General features: G+C 39.6%; 1 protein-coding gene across 2 annotated transcripts in view; it reads right to left on the bottom strand.

Annotated features, from left to right (window-relative positions):
* Window positions 1-477: 477 nt before the first annotated feature.
* The window catches only part of PDZRN4 (PDZ domain containing ring finger 4), a gene marked incomplete at both ends in the record, with an annotated part of 228475 nt that continues 206922 nt past the window's right edge, over window positions 478-22030 (bottom strand). For both annotated transcript variants that reach the window (XM_084206842.1, XM_084206843.1), the window contains 5 exons: window positions 478-2004; window positions 7836-7952; window positions 11438-11539; window positions 15012-15074; window positions 17184-17282. In XM_084206842.1, the coding sequence (XP_084062968.1) occupies window positions 478-2004; window positions 7836-7952; window positions 11438-11539; window positions 15012-15074; window positions 17184-17282 (1908 nt within the window). The remainder of the gene's footprint in view (window positions 2005-7835; window positions 7953-11437; window positions 11540-15011; window positions 15075-17183; window positions 17283-22030) is intronic.

Raw genomic sequence — 22030 nt, 5'->3', positions numbered from 1 at the left:
TAAACGTACTGTAAAATATGCAGTTGGAAAAATGTCATTCTTATCTATACGATGGGATGTGACATATGTTTTATGAACAGATTCAATCTAAGATGTAAAACTTTAAAACTTGTTAAGCCAAGGATACAGTAAAAAGCATTTTGGTTTGGTATTGTATTGTTACTAAAGTAGAAAAAGCAAAATTAGAGAAATAAATCCAGATCTTAAGTTACAGGCTATGTGTTAGGTTAAGAAATTTTTTGCTTTGCTTTTCTATTTTTTTTTTACAAATGAATAATATGAATATATTGCAGGATAAAGAAAGACTGCCAGATAAAGAAGGTACTGTTATATGAAAAACAAATGAAAAATACCAGGTCATTTTGCTTACAAAAAGATCAAACTATAAACAGTCACAAAATATATAAAAATGCCACATTGAACGAGGCAATTGTACTCTACCTAAACTGGTAGTATACTCTCTGTTAGAAGTTGTGTTCATACAGTAGTAACTGATAAAAAGGCATTGTGCACTCTTGTGCCATCTGGGGATTTAGCACCATGTGTCATCAGTTCTTGTATTGTCATCCAGTTGTCCAAGATTTTCTTGTTTCTCTTTTTCATCATCTTTTTGTGACTCAGTTCAATAATGTTGATTTCTTTTTTGCCCTCGCTGCCGCTCTGTGGACTTTCCTTAAGACACTCCAGCCTGCTCCTCATCATGAACTCCCGCCGCCTCCTCTGCTCCTTAGCGCGCACCAAATGCTGCTTCCGCTCCTCTTTGCTCCAGTAGCGACCCATCTTCATCTCACTCATCGTGTCATCATCTGTCGTCATCCCACTGCGCTCCTCTTTAATTTTTAAGGCACGTTCCTTCAGGATTCTGTCTCGAACTGGTCTCTTTGTGATGTACCTCGTCCCATCACTCCTAATTTTCACTTTCCATTCCATCTTGGGCTCCGCGTACTTCTGCGAGTCTTTGCACATGCTCACCAGGCTGAGCTGGCTCTGGGCGTACTCCACAGCAGACTTCTGCTGGATCAGCTGCATATAGCTTTGATAATGCTTTGCATGAGCAGGGATGTTCCCGTACCTGTAAGAAGAACTGTGATATGGAGACAAATATGGAATGTGCTCGCTGCCTTGCCTTTCCTGGTCTGTGAATTTGCTGCTTTCTGATGCCAGCACTGCATTCTCTGCAGCGCCGTTTTGCTCAGTGGGTTTGGTTTTGGCTGAGGTTGTCTCTCTGTTGCTTTGTCCTGAGGATGACTGATTTGCAACAATTGTGGTCCTCAGGTTTTTCCTGTTGGTTATGCTGATTACCCTCTGGAGAGAGTTATCAGGGGATCGCTCCACAGTCAGTGGAGTGCTCCTGCAGCTTTCAGCAGTGTTGTAGGCACTGGAGCTGTCCTTGTCAGACTTCTCAGGGTGCTCCATGATGTCATCCAGTTTGCCTCTTTGTACGTCTGTGCTGGTGTTATAATTCCTGAAACTTTCATCATGTAAAGCCCAAATGTCTCCATATTGATCTCTCACCTTTTGGAGTCGGTGAGCTTGCATAATATTCTGGCATTCAAGTTCAATGTTCCTCAGTTCCTCATTGAGTAGCTGCAGCTCGTGCTCCACTCCATCTTGCTCTCTTCTGTTGCATTCTATCATGCTGCTCGAGTAATAAAGATCATACTCGCCATGGTTTCGAATCTTGCACTTCAGTTCCAACAGCTGCCGAAACCTTTCGCATTCCTCCTCTGGGTTTCCTATGAAATCAGATTCAATGTATTCCCCAGACACAAAGCTTTCATTGCACTGGAGCTCAACACTGCCTAATGTGTCCTGGCTGTGGCCCAGATCTCGCTTGCTCTGCAGGGTAGCGCTGTTCCGCTCCTCAGTTGCATTTTCTTGCTCTGAGCTCTCATCATTGCGAAGACTTTCATCTGTAGGTCCCACCCCACTGTCCTTCTCATGATTGTTGGATGATGAGGTTGCAGTGTCTGTAGTGCCATCTTCCTCTTCATGTTTCTTTGGCTAAAAAAAAATGAGTAAACCAAAAAGATTATCAAATGCAGATCATATTATAGGAGAATTATTTTCCAGTTCTGCTTTGCTTAAACAGCTGGGATCTGATTTAAGATCAATTAAAACAGATCACTAAACAACAGTCCTACTGCTCATAGCTTTTAAACATTTCTTAGAGCCCTGCTGAGGTTTCCCCACTAAGCAAAGTAAGTGAATTACAGTACTAGTGACATAGCTTTTAAAGTCTGTAAAGAAATATTTCCCTCTCTAGCTAAGCTATCTCTTTGCAATGCTTAAAGATAATGATCACCAGATGGTGAGCTGGTTTTGATTCTGGATTATGCCCAGAAAGTGGTGGAGTTGAAATCTTCTCAGACTTGAGAGAAAGCTTCAGTACTGGTATCATTTAAAACAAACAGAGCAAGCAGCCAGTGAAGCAATGACTAGTACAACCTAACAGCATGCAAAAAGACTACTGTTTCTTTTTATAAACAGTGAGCTTTTGTTTTCTTCATTACACCCTCCATGGTCTTCTCCTACACTTCTTGTGCTCAGTAGCCTGTTTCTGAAAAAGTGTTCATTTCAGATTCTAGGATTCTGCTCAGAAGGACCTCAGTCCGTTTCATCCCTGGAACATCCTTTTTGAAAACTCATTTATTTCCATTGTTAGAGTTTATGTTCCTTAAAAATAAAAACAGGCTTTCAATATTAAGTGCAGTACAACACTAAATGCTTTGCCATGGGTATAATGTCAAGCTTTTTGACTGCTGATTAGCACTCCACTCATTGTACCTCACCTATTTATATTCTCAACCTATTTATATTCCATAGAATATTATGCAGAGATAATACCTCTCTGAAGAGACAGACACTTTTTTTTCCAAACCAGATAAGCAAAGAATCATGCAGAGTGCAATTTATATGACCAAGTACCTAACTACATACAGTACCAACACCATGTCTCTTTTAGGAGGTATAATTGCATAATTTTGTATAATGACTGTAATAATCAGGAGAGAAAAAAGGTACCGTGCACCCAGTGAAAGGAAACAAACTTGAAGAGCCCACTGTCAAAATTCCCTTTTTATCTACTTTGACAAACAGTAAAACAGGATGAAAATGTGTCTCCTATGTCATCCCTTCTCCTCTCTTCATGTGCACCTCATGATCACATGCCCTTCATCTGCTTTAATTTCTTCAACTGTTATGAAAAAATAACGGCCTGGGGTCAGAAAAACAAAAATAACCTCCCCCCCAATGCAGTGTAAGAGTGGAATAAAGCAAATATTGAAAGAAACACACTACCAGGAGAATTTGGGGTCTATGACAAACCAGTTAAAAATTTCTGAAAAGATGCCTGAGGAGATTTAGGTTTAATTTAGTATCCTTCTCGTTCACCTCCTCCTGGTGAGTGCTGCTACATTTGCTATTCTGTTCCCTTCTCTCACCTGCTTTGGAGCTGCTGCAGCTTGTCTTGACCTCCTCTGCCCCCAAACCTTTCAGCAGACAACCTGGGCAGCTTACACTTCACCCCAGCCACTGCAATGTGCAACCCTTATTTCTCACTGCTCTGGAAAATATTTACTGACAGGAGGAAGAAGAGCTCCACCAGTCAACAGGAGGGCAGTGCTGCAGAGCAGTCGGAAATCTGGGTGCCTGTTCCAAATGCAGGGCTCCATTCACATGCCCAAAAAAGGATGGTCAGGATCTCCTATTCAGGAGTGAGTGATATAACATGATTTGCATCCATATGACTAAAATTCCAAAAAGGGTGATTTATGTGTTAGCTACACAGCTTACAGGAGCAGAACTTCATGATACTTCCTCTGATGTCTTCTGCCTGGTACTACACCACCCAAGGCATATATTTGAGCACTACTGAAAAAAAACCCACTTGATGAGGCTATTTGTGTGGGTGATGGGAAGAGATGTGACAGTTGAGGCCCATGCAATCAACACTTTCAGAACTGGTAGCTCTTGTTTTCCACACCACTTTTATCAATAATTTAAGTTTTGCTTCTTCAACTTGATTTATACTGACTGACTATAATACTCTGCCATCTACTTATGTTACACTATCTGGAATTAGCATGCACACACAAAAGATGTAAACAAAGCAAAAGTCATCTTTTAAGTCAAGTAGAAGCCAGATGAGTGGGATTGATCTGATGAAATATAAATGTCTACAGTATAGGCACCTGAATGTCAGATAGTGACTTTGGGTTCCCTCAGGAAAAAACAAATGCCTATACATTCAGATTCTTTTCAAACTAAAGCAGACATCCATATCACATTAAATATTTTCCCAGTATGTAGATACTTACAGCTAAGTCACTTAAGAAAATGCAAAGTAATAGAGATATTTATTGTACTGCATGTTTTTGAGATACATTTTATTAAAAAATCCATTGTGACTCAAGTAAGGTAGCCCCTGGCATTTTTGTCCTGGACATTTCATGCTTGCCAGAGCTCCTAAACATGTGCAGATTGAGCAGTCTTTTACAGCATGAGACAATTTAAATTTTATTTTGAAAGATAACAAGCCTAATTCCACATTACATCTCTTCTGAAAAACAAGAGACAATCCACAATTTTCAGTGTGTTGCTTTTTCTGGTGTTATCTACTATCTATTTCAAACAAAGTGTTTGCTTTCAAACATACATTGCCAATCTCTTCTACAATTATTTCCATCTGAAATACCAAAGGGCTCCTTAGGCCTCATCTTTGCAGTGAGAACTCAGATAATGAGAAGGTAAACCCAGCGGTGCGTACAATCAAGCAATAAATGAACCTCAAAAGATTCTGCATTTCAGCTCCAGCAAGAATTCCTGCCTATAAAATGGCTAATCTTGCAGGAATTCAGGCGCTGTTCTATTCTTTTACAATTTATAATGTATATTGGGACTCAAAACCCAGACTGCTACTAAAGTCTGAATGCAGTACGATTCAGTTGAAGGCTCTAACAAACACAGCTGGGCTCTCTGGTCAGTCTCTGACAGTGTTAGGGACACATGTCACAGAGAGAGGAATCTCCAGTGGCAGGCGAACCATGAGGTACTCAAACCATGAGGGAGATTTGGAATTTATTTCAGTGGTTCACTAAAAGGCAAAATGCTCTTCTGCCAACAATGCTGGTCTTTTAAAACAGGCTGCTTTCAGAAAAAGGATTTTTCCCCAGATATTTTCTCTGTATTTCAGCTTTGAATGAACTAGAATAATTCTTTTTATCCAATTCTTTCTTCTCCTTCTTAATAGGCTCTGATATATTACATGATACCAATAAGAATTTCTGCATGGCAAATGTATGGCAGTCTACTGAAAATTATCTCTGCTGCACAATGAACCATGATGTCATAAAGGGAAAGGAACACAATGAGTTATAAAAAATGGAGAATTACATCTTTCCTTGAGGCTTTTTGGATTATTCCATACAGAGAAGATACAATTCTTGATTGAATTCTACAGAGTAGGTCAAAAACATACAGAAAAGACATGACTATCTACTTGACTCTTCTATTACAAACTGTACCAAAGTTTTGTGACAGCTCACATTAAATGTTAAAATGGCATTCTGTAAAAGAGACTTATATTTGGAAGGATATTCTCATAGAGAGTGTATTCATTCCTGCAGCTCTCGAGATTCATGATGACAGATGATTATGAAGCCAGAGGACTAAGTTTTTGTTCACAAAAATCAAGGCTGGTCTCCATGGCCAGCCAGGGAGCTTGAAGATACTCAGATTGGACACTGGCAGCTGCAATGAGCGTGGTTTCATAGCTCCAATGGATGGTGGGATTCCCCTCAGGAAACAGCTACATTTCCCAGACTAACAAGGAGTAAAGAACCAGTTTTCTGACTTGACGAGTCCCTGCATAGAGTCTGGAGAGACAGCAGCTGTCACAAATTACTGATGCCCCATTACACACCAAGCTGCATTTGGTTGATTCAATTACTCATCAGAAGGGCAAAGAAATGTCTGGCTGTCCTAGAATTACTTCAAGCAATGCAATGTCAGATACTGACAGATCACAAGTGACCACAATATTTTTCCCAGAGTACTGTTTTTTGCAGTAATAGAAAATCTCAATAGGGCAAAAAATATGTTTGGCAAAAGATTCCAACAAAAAATAAACAAATTCAATGGGTTCTGTGGATGTACATCATAGAATATCACTGTTTACTCATTAACACTACCCACAACACAAATTCAGCCAAAGCCAAAGCTTGACAAGAACTTTGCAGTGGAAGATCACAATGGTAAAGTGATTTCAGAGGTCCCAACATGTAATATAAGTGCCTAGTAGACACTCATAGATAGATAGACTTGTTCAAGAATTTCTACCAGAACTGGAGGTTTGTGTGAAAATGTCACTATGCAAATGAAATTGTTTTGCAAAGAGCAAGCGGTTTTTCTGACAGGAAATATTTGGTATCCAAGATAAAATTTTGGCTAAAACAATTAAAAAGAGGCCATATACCAGCTGAAAGCAGTGCAACAGTTAGCACATTTAACCTGGGAAACTGAGGCTTGGCTCACTGCCTGGAAAGGAGAGTCACAATTAAAAGGCTGGTAAAAATCCTGTTGCAAGGCTCCCATCCCCCCAACCCTGGAGTTATTCCACTTGTAAATAATTAAATGCTTATAAGACCAAATATTTGTAATCTGATCTGCCATTTTTCAGAGAACTGACTTAATTATTCTGTCAGTGTCTGTGTCCCAATGAATATTTCATTGATATACAGGGAAGAGCTTTACTATGTGCTATCACCTACTCATTGACCCAGTGTCAAGGCTGAAGGGGAGGCCAGGAGGAAACAGACTAAATGCACATTGAGGCCTCCCAATATGGACCAAGCATTGAGGCATTTGAAGTCAAAGAAGCTCCCTGGTTTCCAGGAAAGAGAAGGCTCTCATAGTCTTTCTCTCTCTCTTCAAAGAAAAATGCCACAGGCTCTCTTTCTGAGCAATTCAGAATGGGGAATAAATTGTAAATCACAAAGTTCTGTGGGTGGCAAAACAGTTTCTTCCCAGCTGCATAAATCCGGAAGCCAGGAGAAGTTGAATTTTATTTCTTTGGCTCCACACAGGTGTGCACACTGGCAGATCATCTGATCCAGGAGAGGGTACTTATACCTTTCACAACAACGTACATCTGAGAAGACCACTTGATGAAACTGTTGGGTATATTTGCCACAGTCACACAGCCTACAGAACATATGGGCAGGTAAAAGTCAGGATAGTAGCAAGCTGAGACTATGCTAACAATAGCTTATTTGTCTCCATTAACAAAACAAATGCTGAGCTGTGAGCTGTCGGTGTAAGAGAAATATACTCACATTAACAAAACACCTGTTGTTTATTTAAACATGTCTTCCATCTTGTTTTGCAAGCTCTGGTGCAAGGCTGGCTCATACACTGCATGCATCCCAAAAGGATCATCCAGTCCAGCTCTAAAGTTAAATCCCCCATATGGGGACTGAACCCATGACCTTGGTGTTATTAGCACCAGTTTAACAAAAACTGACATGAAGTTTAACATCATAAATCCCAAACACTTCAGAATTAATGAAGGAAAGCAATATTATTCTGAGAGCTCGGAGAAAAGGAGAAATGTGCACTTATCACACCCTATTATATTGTTTATTAACTCAATATACTGGGCCTAAGCACGTATTGCTCTCTTTTTCCTTACATACAGTGTGCCGGAGATCACAGCATTTGGAGAGAGAACTCTAACAAAGCCTTTGACTCCATTTTACAGCACGCTGTTTCATTCTCTATTAATAAAAAAATATACCTAGAAAAATGTCAAATTATATGTTTAGTAGTGGTCTTACCTGCTCCACCTCATTGGCTGTGTAGTGCATCGCTTCATTATGCTGCTCTTCCAACATTTCCAAGTTTAACTCCTCTAAGAATTCATTCCTTTCATCATCCAGCCACCCTTCCTCCAGCTGCAAAGAATACATCAGTGTGTTGTTTTATGTTAGCAAGGACACATGCTAAAATAGAGTAAACCCAAATGGCAATGCTTGACTAGTTCTTTTTATTCTAATGATTCTCTTCAGAAAGCCAGGCGGTAGGAGTTCAAGTTCACGTCTTAAAAAAAATAGAAAAGGAAAAGGATAAAACGATGGGATTCGTGTCTTTTATCCTTTCCTAAAACAGTATGACTGATTTTCTCTCATAATGAAGGAGACTGCACAGCACAGACATTATTTCCTTTCAAAAGGTATGAAAGGCACAGCGCACAATCCTGAAGCTGTCATGTTCATTACTGCTGAGAGACCCTGCACTGCAAGAGTGGCAATGTTACTAATAGGGCCAGGAGGCAACTGGGCTCTTCTCTCTAACAACCTCCATTCCAGCCCTGCTGCCACCACCTCAGTGGAAACCTTATGCTGCATTTCTGTCACTATTTTCCCATTGATCTTCCAGGTAAACAAGTAAACAGAACAGGGCAATAGAAAGATGAGGTGACTTGAAGGGAGGCAATTTTAGTTCTCCTGGTGTATCTGGAAGCAAGGTTTATCTGTTTGCTTGGTTTTTTCTCCCCAAGTGTAAAATAGTACATTGACATTTGGTGAACACAGTGTTGCAAAAGGACAAGAGGGGATGCCATGTTTTCTGTCAAGTACATATCTCTTCTTGAACACATTTCACACCCTTCACATCTTTCAAAACTGATAAAACAGGCACCCTGGCCTAAAATGCTGTTCTTTACATTTTGTTCATTATGCTCGTGTGTGCACATGAGCATAATGATCCTTTGTACCTGCAATCCCTTGCCAGATGGCACACAGCATCAAAAAGAAAAACACTGGTCAGTGGCACTCTTGGCTATAATGACAGGATTGTAGCAGAAGGAAACACTGATTGTTCCATCATTGATGAAGGAACCACAGGACAATGGTGACAAAGATATGCTGAAAGGAAAAGCCTCAGCATAAGACAATTACAAGAATACCAAGTTATCATGTCGCAAGATAGCAAGAGAAATGTTGCACAGGCCAACTCCTAGAGCAGAATTACCACTGCCTCAGAGCCAGGATGTGTCTGGTCACAGATGTCAGCCAGAAAAGTTACACTGAGCCAGTAGTAGTAGTAGTAGTAGTAGTAGTAGTAGTAGTAGTAGTAGTAGTAGTAGTAGTAGTAGTAGTAGTAGTAGTTCAAAGCTACACAAGGAGTGACTGATGCTGTGTAGTGCTTCTAATGGAATACTGGCAGAACATCACTGTTTCCTTAATAAACTCTGATGTGGTTTTGCCCATGTCAGTGAATTCTTTCCTCTTATAAAGAAGCCTTTCATCATTTCCCCTGGTAAAGCCAGTCACCTACGGTTTGGGATTAGGAGGAGACTTTTTTCCTTGAGAACATATGATTGTTATGTTTGCACTCAATGGGACTTTGAAACTGTTCTGTGAAACATGTGGTAGTAGTTTTGTTTACTTGTCTTGTTTACTTTTTTCATCCCAAGAAAAGCATGAGCACAGCCTTCCTCTACTGTAAAGGACACAGTTTAATTCACCTCATGTGAGAAAATTGCAGAGATTAACAAATTTGGAGGATGAAAGATGAATTTCATTTGGGCAAATCTGCTGATTTGATTGTGGCAGTCCCATGATATAACTGTTATAACTGTTATAACTTATATATAATAAGAACACTTATGTTACAGCTTTTAAAAGAAAACTAATAGGTGCCTTAGCATACACGTGCATTACAAACACTGTGTACACATTCACACATGAAACTGCTTGGGTGTGGTGTGATCCTCTGGTGCTCTGTTTCAAAGCTTCATTATTCATTGCACAAATATGTGGTCAGGGGGGTTTTCTTCCCTGTTACTGAGGGAATGTGCTCAGCAGTCATTACAATTTTCTATCTAGAAATGAAAGCTTGCTTAATCCTGCTGGTTTTTACTAACTCAAAGCAACACAACTAGAACTAGCAGAAATCAGTTGATAGCCTGATCTCTGACTTACTCTGGCTTTTTCATCAGTTTTGTATGAGTATGTGCTTAAAACACATAAACTAAACAAAAAAATCCAGCCCCAAAGGCCCAAACCTAAACCAAACCCCACTGATTATTTGTAAAGAGTGAGAAGCTACATTGGTACACATAAGTAACTCTTTATCTCATACTAATCTTATCATATTGACTCCTTATTTAATTTTGACCAGTCTAAACAAATACAGAGACAGAACTTTCCCTGAGCGTGTATTTTTTATAAGTGGATGAGTCTCTGTTCCCTAGAGAATCCTAATGAAAAACAGCTGGAATAATATTGAAAAATCTCTTTCAAAATTTCAGCAACCAAGGACTATAATTTTGAAGTATAAAGTGAGGCACACCTGTTTTTGCTGTATTTTGTCACTGGTTTTATAAGAATTGTTTAGCTTCCTGAAAAACATAAAGGCTATGAATGCTGACATTGTGGCTCTTTTCTAACTACTGTATTTGTAGTTAACTACAGTATTTGTAGTATTTAAGTAGAGATTACAAGTGGTGCTGAATCAAACTTACTTAATTTAATTTATACAGAATATGCAGCTAGTGAGACTGAAAATATCAGAACAGTAGCATGAGAAACAAACGGCAACTTAACCAACTCTGAATTGTTGGCAGATAGAACAGTGGAAATATAATGTGCTTTTGCTTTGCAAAGGCCTACAAATAGAATACAAAGGGAAGTAAAAACAGCAGTCTTCTATCACTCTACCTCTTTTTTCCTGAAAATCAACCTAACATCTGTCTCCTGCAATGATATTAAAATTTCTTGGAATAGCAAGATTCTTGGTATTGGCATAATTTTATTTTTAAAATCATAAAAACGTTTCTAAAAGCTTCTGGAAGTGCACCTCCCAAAATGCAGGCTTGTTTTTGTGACCAGGGTGCTGTTAAAATTAGACTTCCATTTGCTGAATGAGACTGCAGAGAAAGTCCCATAATTTATACATACATTAATAGTTTACATGCCTGGTTATAACCACATAGCATAAAACAACCCCTCAAAAATGACAAACTAGTGCTTTGTGTAAGTTCATATAAATTATAAGCTTCATATTAAAGATAAAATTGATAAACGTTAAGTATGGGAAATTTATCCCCTAAACAAAGCAGAATCCTTTAATGAGTAATGCATAGTTTTCAAGTTCTACTTCATATTTTACTAATATCATATTGGTGCTGCCAGCTTTATTTATATACCTGCTCACTCTGCTGGAAAAAAACTTGTTTAGTTTGGGGAAAACATGCCCTAGGAATATCATATCATTTCCTTTGCTGGATAAAAAAAGAGCAAAGCTCCACAATTAACCGTTTGCTCCTTTTGTCAGTAACTTTGGCATTCCTATTTCTTGGCAGCTCATTACTTACAGTGACAGTGAATGCATGGTATAACCCAGGTTCTGACTCAGTGCATCTGTTTAGTCTAACCTGCATCTCTGGCCTCGCAACCAGCAACACAATTTTCCTGCATTCTTCGCTGGAGAGCAACGCCACTGCCTCTTCCCTATTCTGGACATCTTGGCCATTTATCTAGGAAACAAATGAAAGCGGCACATTAGTTTCTATTTCCACAAAGCAACACACAATAAAGGGCAGATATCAGCTCATTTGTGCTGAATGTATGGACAATGAAAATTGCACAACGGGCTCATCTTCAGCCCCTCAGTGGTAAGTGCCTTCACTCAATTATGCGCTTACTGTAAGAGCTGTATTGATCGTTGAAGGATGGTGGACATCAGAGGAAGCAGTTATGTTCATAAATGTCCAACCTGCGCCCTGGTAACATACATCTAGCAACACAATTAACCAGCCCCTGACAGGTGACGTTCATCTTTCTCCGTTCAGAGTAATGGAAGTGTCACTCTGAGATAATAGTGCTGGTGGAAGAAGACTGGTAATGCTACAGCTGAAATCAGTCACACTGAATGCTGGTAGAGAGCCAATTAGAGAGCTACAGTATTATCTCTCACCAGGCAATACTTTCAGGCCACTGCTTGTTGCTGCTCCATTTAATCATTTCATATTTGTGCGGACAGCTTAGTAGCCAGTACCACACTAAACATATGTATCCCCCTTACAAGGGGATAATCAAAATAGAAGTGGTTTTTCAATGAAACTCGTCTTTTCTTGCTACCTTTCTCTTATTCTGTAACCCCATTAAAACAAGAACATCCATGATTACATGGTAACAAACACAATTTTCATTGTCCAAAAACCATTTATGAAGGAATCAAATAGAAATCTTATTTCCCATAAGAATTCAGTTTTGTCCAATTCACAGCGCAAGAAGTGGATTATTCTCATTGTGGCAACAAAACCTCCAACATTCGGTCTATTTCAAAGAGACTGGAAACAAAACTGGATGATAGAAATACCTGAATATTTTGGGTGGAAAAAAAAAAAATCTTCCAATGGTTCCATTTCAAAGTAGCACCTGTAATTTCATTTCCATTTCAAGTCCATTTCAACTTTTGTAGTTGAAAATCAAAGAGAAAGTTGCATTTTTGTACATATGTTTGGCCTGAAAGCCCTGATTCAAAAACATAGTTTTAATTCAGATTAAACCAAATCCCTGATCACCTAACTGGCAGTGAGCGCAATGTCTGAGACTCTTCAAAGCTTACATGATGGGATAGTTGTGATCTGTGGGAGACCAGGCAACACAGAGCTGCCCTAAGCTGAAAAGCAGAGATGCAGCCTCAGGAGCAGATTTGCAGCCTGTACAAAATATCCCCAGACTTGGTGGCTGCTCCAGTAGCTCCCATCGGCTGAGTAACACCATGGACCCCAGGGGAGGCAGCCGGGCTGTCCCCACACCACCTGAAGGTGGCCACCCCATCCCAGCTGCACTGTCATGGGGAAAGAGAGGACTTCAGCCTGCCCCATGGACTGTGCTGAGCCTGCGGGTTCACAGCTAAAAACAGCAGAGGTTTAGGCAGCTACCACTAGGACTGCCCTCTCAAAACTTTCCCTTGACAGTGTAACATTTCAAGTACTCAAGGCAGTTTTCAGAGGCTTAGACTGTAAAGGTTGGTGGTTTCTGAGAATGAAAAGGGGGCAGTTACAGCCTCAAAAATGAGACGAAACCTGCTGTCATTTTGTGAAGAACACACATAACAGCATTCCCTCCATAGCCTTAAACCAATGCTGCCTGCCACCCACAGAAAACGCCCCTGTGGTCAGGGATCTGTGCCTCTCCCAGCCTCAGTGTAATCCACCCCTAATGGCACCGTCACCTTCTATTTCTCTGAGCTATCTCATCAATAAGAGGAGATAGAGGGTCAATGTGTTTTCAGATATGAAAGTAAACCCCACATAACTCTCCGGGTGTTAACTTTAATGATAAAATTCATAGCAATATATCAGCACTGACATTAAAGTAATGCTCCAGTCCACAAGAGGATGGCAGAATTATCTATGTTTTCTCTCACCCCTGGAGTCTTTACTCAAAATTGAAATGAATTGAATTTCATTAGGAACTGGAGAACATTTGCCTGAACTGCTGCTGGCTGTCCACCCAGAAATTTTACAAAAAGGAAAGGAGTGGAAAATAGATCTAGTCTCTCTTTCCTTATTTTGACACACATAGAGTAGGAAGGAAAGTTGTTTCTGCTTGGTTGAATAAAAAATGGGTGTTTTTCTGATTTTTGGAAGTTAAAAATACTGCTATTTCTTCAGTAGTTATGTCACATAAAGACATGGAAGCCAGTGCCCTAACTTTTCCTCTCCTACATGCAGCCCATGGAATGGTCCTTTCACCCCAGTCCTGCCAAGGACTTCACTGCCCTCCCACAATGGCATCTGTGCTTCCTGGTGGAGAACATCATCCTAGGAATGTTTTCACAATCCCAGCCACACAGAGAATAAAACAGCAGGCCCCAAGTGAGCCCTGACATGAAAATCTAATTCATTATTTCCTTTCTAGAAAATGGACTGCTTTGGTAAACCAGCTAATAGACACTGTTGTTTCACTAGACTCCCAAAGCTGGTTTAAGCTGTACCAGGATAAGAGACACAGGTTTCAGCAAAGATATTTCATGCAGAAATGAAAAGATTGGAAGGAAGGAACAGACTGATCTTGTGAACACCTGAAAGCTCATCTGCTTAAATTAATGAAGGGCAATTATGGAACATGTTACAGAAAACCAACCTGTCATCACCAGGAGTTTCTTCTGGTGCTTCAGTGAAAAAAGGCAAAAGTACAAGGCAAATCAACTTGGAACTGGAATTAAAATGCTACAATACAGCAAAAAATTTCCAGTCAAGGGATTTTTGGTAGCTGGTTTATGATTTTGCACTGTGGTGAAAAATGCACAACCCATTGCTGGTTTGCTTTACTGTGCAGGTACACTGCCCTATGAAGCAGCTAGCCACCCACACCCACCTATGCTGTAAGACACAAACCTACCTTTGGGGTAGCTCTTTAAGCAAGTGGATCAATAGAAACAAAGGGAGAAAAGAAGTGCCAAGGTGGTAGATTAGAAAAGAATTCAGAAGAGTAATGTATTATAGGGGGAGGAAAGAAAATATTAACATAAACCTAATGAACCCCCTTCTTAAATTTGTTCAAGATCATCCTTCTCTAAACACTTCTTTTTTGTGTGAAAACTCTTATTATCTATGCTTACCAGAAAAGAGTTTTACCCAAATTTATGCAATTGGTAAATGATCAGCATGTCTCTGACACTTATATTTATGTCTGCAGGATCCTGTTTAGAATTTGACTGAGATGAACATAGTGGAAATGAGATTTTCTAATAAATATGGAAAAAAAAAAAGACCTGGGACATAAGTGCATGAGCCAGAACGAGTTTGTCAGTCTCATTTTTCAGTACACACACTCTAGCTCCCAGCTATTGTGTTAAAAAACAGACAGACATGGATTTTCTCATCGATCACAGTAACAAAGAGAACTATCTTCCCTCATTAACAGTCCACAGAGAAGATGGCACTGCATGTTTGTCTGAAGAAAGACTTTAAGGAAGAGTCTCCTGTCACATACTTGCAAAATGCGGTCTCCTTCACGGATCCGTCCATCTCTGGCAGCAATGCTGTTTGGATCAACCTGCACAGGACAACAACCAGTAATTGAACATGAAAAGACTTTTATGGGAAATTTTAACAGCTGCACAATATCAAAAGTTGAAAAAGTACAATTTTTAAACAGTACAGAGGCAATTGGAAGTTTCCTATAGAGTAACAGAAAACAAAGCAGTTCTTTAAATGATCATATTTGAGCTGGTTTCAGATAAAAGCCTCAAGACAGAAAGGGTTGGGAGCATATGATTTTCAAATGCCACTGTCAGGCATTAACCTTCAGCTGTCAGAGCATTAAAATTAATGAGACACCCTCTTCTCTGGAAGTTCACTATGGACCAAAAAACTTCTGCAGCAGTTGATACCTGTATACAAATGGGCCTGTCTTTGGGCATGATTCTTTTTCTTCCATAGAAACATTTACTATTAAATTATTATCTTAGTAATCAATCTGTTCACAAGGAAACATCAAAAAAACCTGAAAGATCCATATTGTATAGACCACTCACAGGTCCTGTAAATCATGCCTAGTCTGAAACAGTTAAATTTAATTTAATTTAACCTAAACAGATATTTAGGGCTCCAGTGATAGTTTATCAAAGACACTACAGCTCATCCCTGAGTAATGACCTACTGTTTGTGGCAGGGCAATTCAATCTATCACCTTTCATTTGATGGTTATCTTAAAACATTTATTTTGCCTCATCATGACATAAGTTCTTTTTTCAGACCAAAAATTTGAGTTGAGCATCGAGTTTGTGGGATACATCTTCTATGTGTTAGATATTATTTTCTTCTTGTGTATTGTCATAAAAAAAACTATGAATCTGAAGTCCTTAATCAAGTACAAAAGATAATATCAATACATTCACTTTCAAAGGTCTGAGAAAATTTTATGATGTAGGATAAACAGAACATTCAGATATAATCCTGGAATGTATTATGAGGTTCCTGAACTTTCTTTGCCCTCACAAGGTCAAACAGACTTTAACAGCACAGCTTATACAACTGGTGGAAGATATAGTCTTAGGTAATTTATATTAATTCCTCATTCTTGTTTAACATGGCTACCAGCCTCTTTATGTGTAATCTTGACTTCATCCCATTCACTGATACATAGGAGAATTCTGTATTTTCTGATCCTCTCCATCCATGAGCTCCACTAAGAATTTAGAATCACAGACTGTCTCAAGTTGGAATAGACCCACAAGGACCCCACTAAGTCAAATAACCTCCTCCTCACAGGACTACCTAAAAAAACCCCAATATGACTAAAACCTTTGTCTAGTTGCTCCTTTAATTCTGACAGGCTTGTTGCTGTGGCCACACCCCTGGACAGCTTTATTCCAGGAACAAATCACCCTTTTAATGAAGAACCTTTCTCTAATGTTGAAATTTCGTTCAACATGTCAAAAAAGTGACCAGTTGGGATCACAGCTCATGCAGAACAATCAGCAGTGACTTTTGACTCAGAGGAGTTCTGTTTTACTCAGAAAAAAACCTCCTTGAACGACTGGAGACTCAAAAGGAGATGGTGTTCTTGGAAGTCTTGTGGACTAACCTTGTGAAACGCTAACAATGTGTGCTGGGTGCCACGTTTTTTGAGTGGAGCAGTGAAAACCTGAGGATTCATCCCACCTCAGTATTTTGAATTCTATATCTTGGTTTCCTAACATATTAATCTCCCAAGCTACTCTCTTTACCCATTTCTGGTATGTCTGTGTGTACCACAATTGTAACAAACACAAAAATAATTCAATTATAATTGACCACTGTTAGAATTACCGAGGCTGTGGCAGAGGGAGGATGCAAGCAGAGCTGTGGAGAAGGCACTTTTATCCTCAAAAGCTCTGCCTGATCATCATAAGGGCACATTTCTTTCAAAATTTAGGCCATTCTCAGACTGCTTTACCGACTACAATGTTGTAGTTAAAAGCACTTACACTAAAGAAACCCCCTAGTAATTATTACTCCGCTTGGGCAGCATGATTTGAGCTGATAATCAAAATGAATTGAGAGTGACATGAGCTGGCCAACACTTCTGTGCTCCTGGCTTAGAGCACTTGCAGGTTCACTCCTGGCACGTGTAGCCCTCCATGAACATCTCCCACGCTCCTCCCCAGGGTCATGTCCTTACCTCACTGACATAGATTCCCGTGTCCTCCTCATCATCGGTTCTGTAACAGACAGTCAGCCCCAGCTTCTCCTGGCTGCCAATGCGGCACAGCTCCACCTCCTACAAGAAAATTACAGGCTTTTGTGGTGGCTCTTGCCAAGGGTGAAAAAAACTGCACAGCATAAGGCAGCACCAAGATGCTGAGATATTCATGCTGTATGAGCTACTCATCCTGCTCAATCTGGAGACACAATGTTACGCGTGGATCTTTAAGGGAGAAATTATTCCATGAATTAAGAAGGAAATCCCAGTACAATGCAGGTTCAACCTACACAGAAACTGTTTGGTAAGACATGCCAAACTTTGATAAATATAGCTGTGCATTGATTTTGCAGGTCTTTGACTTTTGGGTAATAGAAGCTGACTTACAGTAGATTACATAGTCCTTCTAGTCGCATCACAGTAGCTGATTTATAGCATGTAAGACAGACTGGATACCATCAATCAATCCATCACACAAGTGCCATTCCCTTCTGACAGCAATCCAAGCCATAAAGCAGAAGTACAGGCTTCCATTAATGGCATGATGCCTTCCCTGGCCAGTGTAGTGGTGTTTCATTGCAGAAGCTGTTAGATAACAGAAAGATGCTTCAAGGAATCTCCTGTGGAGCTAAACAGCAGTGGCATCTTCCTCAATTGTGAGATGATGCAGAAAACATATTTTTAGTGCCAGATGTCCCAGCAGTGGCATCTCATGAAAAGTGCAAGGTTTTGGGCAGATGGTAGAGTGATAAGTACGACATACACCAATCTGAGTTAAGCATCTTTAGGGTTTCATAGGGGAACCATTCACAAAAAGGCAAAGCTGCACTTGGTTTGAACATTGTGAAACAAATAGTTGTAATAAAGCAGGATGAACCCAATAACACAGAGTATTAGCTTGGTTTCAAGTAGGAAACTTTGGGTGGTATTTGTATGCAAAGAGAGTCTTCAGTCACATTTAGACCCTGACAAGTTCTGCTTCTGTGGCTATGCAATAAAAGGAGAGAGACCAACCTTTGCTTCAGTTCTCAGATACAGAGTTCTCTGTGATACAAAGCCTGCTCCCCCCCATTCCCAGAGATGTCATACAGACTAATCCACAAACAGGCATTGGGTGCAAAGCAGTGAGGACTCACTCCTGAGTCCAGCAAGTTGTAGGGCCCAGATGTCAAAAAAGCACAACTTACAGAAAAACCTGTACTTCACACAGATGGGTTAGCCAACGAGCCTTGTGACCTTTTCATTTCAGCTGAAGATCTTGCACAAAGTGCACTGCTATGGCTTGCTCCCCTACCCCTCACAAGGATTCAAATCTACGCAGGTTTGCTACCTGCACAAATCCTAGAAGATTCTCTCTGGACTTTGGTCATTCAGTGTCTTCATGAAAACAAAGAAAAATGTAGAAAAAAACTCATGAAACCTGTAGTGTTCAGTTTTTCTTAGATATGGCAGGAGTTCTACATAGGGTGGTAAAGAGTAGAATTATTCACCAGTACGCATTACACACTGGGTTTGAAAGAAGAAACACAGAAGCATGTTTTATTAGGGAAGGGAATTACAGTGACCTGATTTTGGCATTGGGAGCAAAAGGATGTGTACTGGAGGGAGGCTTATTCAAAACCCATAGTAATTGATGCCTCCAGAGGGAAAGACCACTTGACTAGAAGTGTAATATTAGGGAGAAATTACAGTAACAAAATGGCTTCAATTACAGCAACAAGGTATACTTTTAAGGAATAAAGAAGTTTGTGGTCCCTTGGAGGCCTATAAGGAAACCTAAATACACCATAAAGGGCTGACACTGGGACCTTTAAATCAAGGCAAACAGGGAGCTGTGCACAAGCTGAAATCCATTAACTTTCATCGTCCTGGTGGCACAACGTCTTGTATGCCCAACTGAGGGTGGACAGGAGCCCCAAGGACTCTTCTGAACACAATTTCTTCATATGGGAATGACCTTAAAATTCTCGTGGATGATTTGACTCAAAATACTGCTACAAAACTGTACCAATATTTCAGGCTGCAAACAAACTGAATTCTCTCAGTGTGCTGGCTCAATGAGCAGGAAAAAGTAACCATTTAGGGCGTGAAAGAGCACAGGAAAATGAGGATGAGCCTAGAGGCTTCATCCTGTGTGTATGAGAGATTTGCCAAAACCACCTCAGGGAACCAGCTGATGACAAGTATCAGTGACTAATGTCCTCTGGTTGGGCTGCAATAGCCCTGGCTGCACACAGTGCTTGATCTACCACAGCTCTCACTTCTCTGCCGAGTTACAGATCTGAGAGCTGAGGTTAGTACTTGGTAGTCTTGGACTAACTCTTTCTTAAATGACTATATGGGGTGTAGTCTGATGACTGCACATGGCTGTGGCTGCTTAGAAGCTGTAGATACCTACAACTGAGATCCTGGCACTTAGTATTAAAGTCCCCAACAACCATTTCATGTTTTTCAGTATAGATGTCATACTCAATTACATACTCAACTGATATCTCATTCAGCATGAGGGAGAAGGTGGGTAAGGTCTGTTGCTTTGCACTGGAAGTCATTCCAGATAACTTCCTATTGCCCATGGCACATCTGCACTACTAACCTCATGGCATCTCTTTTTTTACAGGAAACACTATTCACCCTAGTCACAAGCAAACAAACCAGAGTTGAAAAATATTTTAGGAAAATTTAAAACCACTTTGCATGAAATAGTAAATCATCTCTCAAAGCAAAAGCCCACAAATCTGATCTCTAAGTCTGCGTAATAAGCACATACAAAACAATTTCAATGGAAGAGCAGCAAGTGAAACACTAGAGAACCTGGACTATCACAGTCAAATACATTTGATGTAGTATTTTGCAACAGATGCTTTAGAGTGTTGTGGAGTTTTTCTCCTCACAACTGGTCTTTAAGAGAAGAAACAGCAGGTTTGGGGGCAGTAATGAATTTGCAGATAATTTCCTTCTCTGAAATCTTTTTTGATATATGCATACGTGTGGGCACACAAACACAGAGTGGCTTTCTCTTTGGCTTTTCTCTGTGTGCATGAGTCTTCAAGACAGCATTTTCAAAATCTACAAGAAATAATATTTGGACATTCATGAATAGTGCTGACAGAGAGATGGTGGGAGGAGAGGGACTGAAGCTCAGGAAGAGCTCAGGAGATGATAGCCTTCCCCTCTTTGGGCACACTGGGGGCAGCACCTCTCAGCAAAGAGTACTTTGCTGCCAAGTGACAGAAATCAATACCAAATGGCAAAATCTTTGACTTGCTGCTTTTTTTCTCTGTGTGGCCAGAACAAAAATTCAGTGCATTTTCACAGTAAAAACAATACTTTAAAGTGTTTTTCCATAAATTATTTGGTTAAAAGACAGACATAGAAATTAGAATAAGGACTATCCCTTCTTGAAAGACTGGGATGCAAATTTAGAAAGTAGCCAATTTCTGCAGACATAGAAATGACAGAAAAGAGATGTGGATCATGTAGGATTGAAATTTCCCTACTGCCTCAAATTCATTGTACTTTGCAAAAAATAAAAGCCAAAAAATAAAAATAAAAAAAAATATTAGGAATACCTTGCTTGGTAAGACAGATTTTTTTTTAGCAGAGTTGCAGAAGTTTTCTGCTTTTTAGTCCCTCCTCTCTGTTTGATAGTAACTGCTTTGCTATAGTCACTTCATAAAACTTTTTGTGACTTGTTTTCCTTATCTATAAGCAGAAAAACACTACCAGAGTAGCAGCACATTAAAGAATAAATGATTGCAGAGTATTTAAAAAGCACTGTAAGAATACTATAAATACTCTACACCCTTCAAAAAATCCCCATCTGCCTTTACAGCAATTGCTGAACCCACTTAAAAGACCGAGAGACTATCAAAACTGTCACAGATACTGAGCTCGCCTCACCCATACAATATCCCAGAGTAATGGGTCCAATGAACTCTGCCACTGGAAGGGGCAGCGTCAAATCCAAACACAACAGAATTTTTCCTAAATGGACATTCTGTGATCAGTTTACATTAAACTCCTCATTACAATGAGAATATTATCTTGCCATTGAAACAAAAAACAAATTAATAGTCTAAAACAAATTAATTTTAATTAGTGTTACTCCCCAGTGTAACAGAACCTGTTATTCATAGTTCAAAGTTTATATTTTTGCAACATGGTAAGACAGAAGATCCTAAACATTTTCAGTTTGTGATACAGTCAACAATTTAATTTCTAAGCATTAACTAGAATCTATGCATTCTATTTAGCTCCATTGTCTTTAGAGGAAAAGATCAGTATAGCCCAGCCTGTAAAACAAAAACGCTTGGTTTTCTTCCCTCTCCAGTTCAAACAACACTCCCAAATAGAGGGGAAAAAAAAAGACAGGAATGAGAAGGGAAGCTTTGCTGTTCACAAGTATGAAAAAAACAGGTTTTAAATTAAGAGCTTACACAGCAGGACACACAAAAGTTTTAGAAAAGGTAATCACCACAGCATACTGGAAAAGGATTCCTACTCCATCAGCAGAAAGAAAAAGTGCTGCCAATCTGAAAAACTCCTTGTCTGGTGAAACAAACAATACAGTTTATTGATGCTTTATCTTAATCCTAAAATGTTTGAAATATGGCTGTCAAGTTCTATCTAGAAAGCTCACAGTAATGTAATGGTGTTTTAAGGCAAAAGAATTCCAAGAGTTGCACTCCATGAACATGTCTGTGGCTTCAGCAATTTTTCTGCACTTGTGAAGGATTACCAGTACCTTTTGGACCAAACCCAGATTATAATTCTTACTAGTTGATATTATTGCAATGTCAAGGGGAAAAAAAAAAAAACCTCAGAAA

The sequence above is a fragment of the Fringilla coelebs genome (assembly GCF_963513975.1).
Source record: "Fringilla coelebs genome assembly, chromosome: 5".
Taxonomy (NCBI): domain Eukaryota; kingdom Metazoa; phylum Chordata; class Aves; order Passeriformes; family Fringillidae; genus Fringilla; species Fringilla coelebs.
Note: the sequence above shows the minus strand (reverse complement) of the source record. Positions and strands in the feature narration are given on the sequence as shown.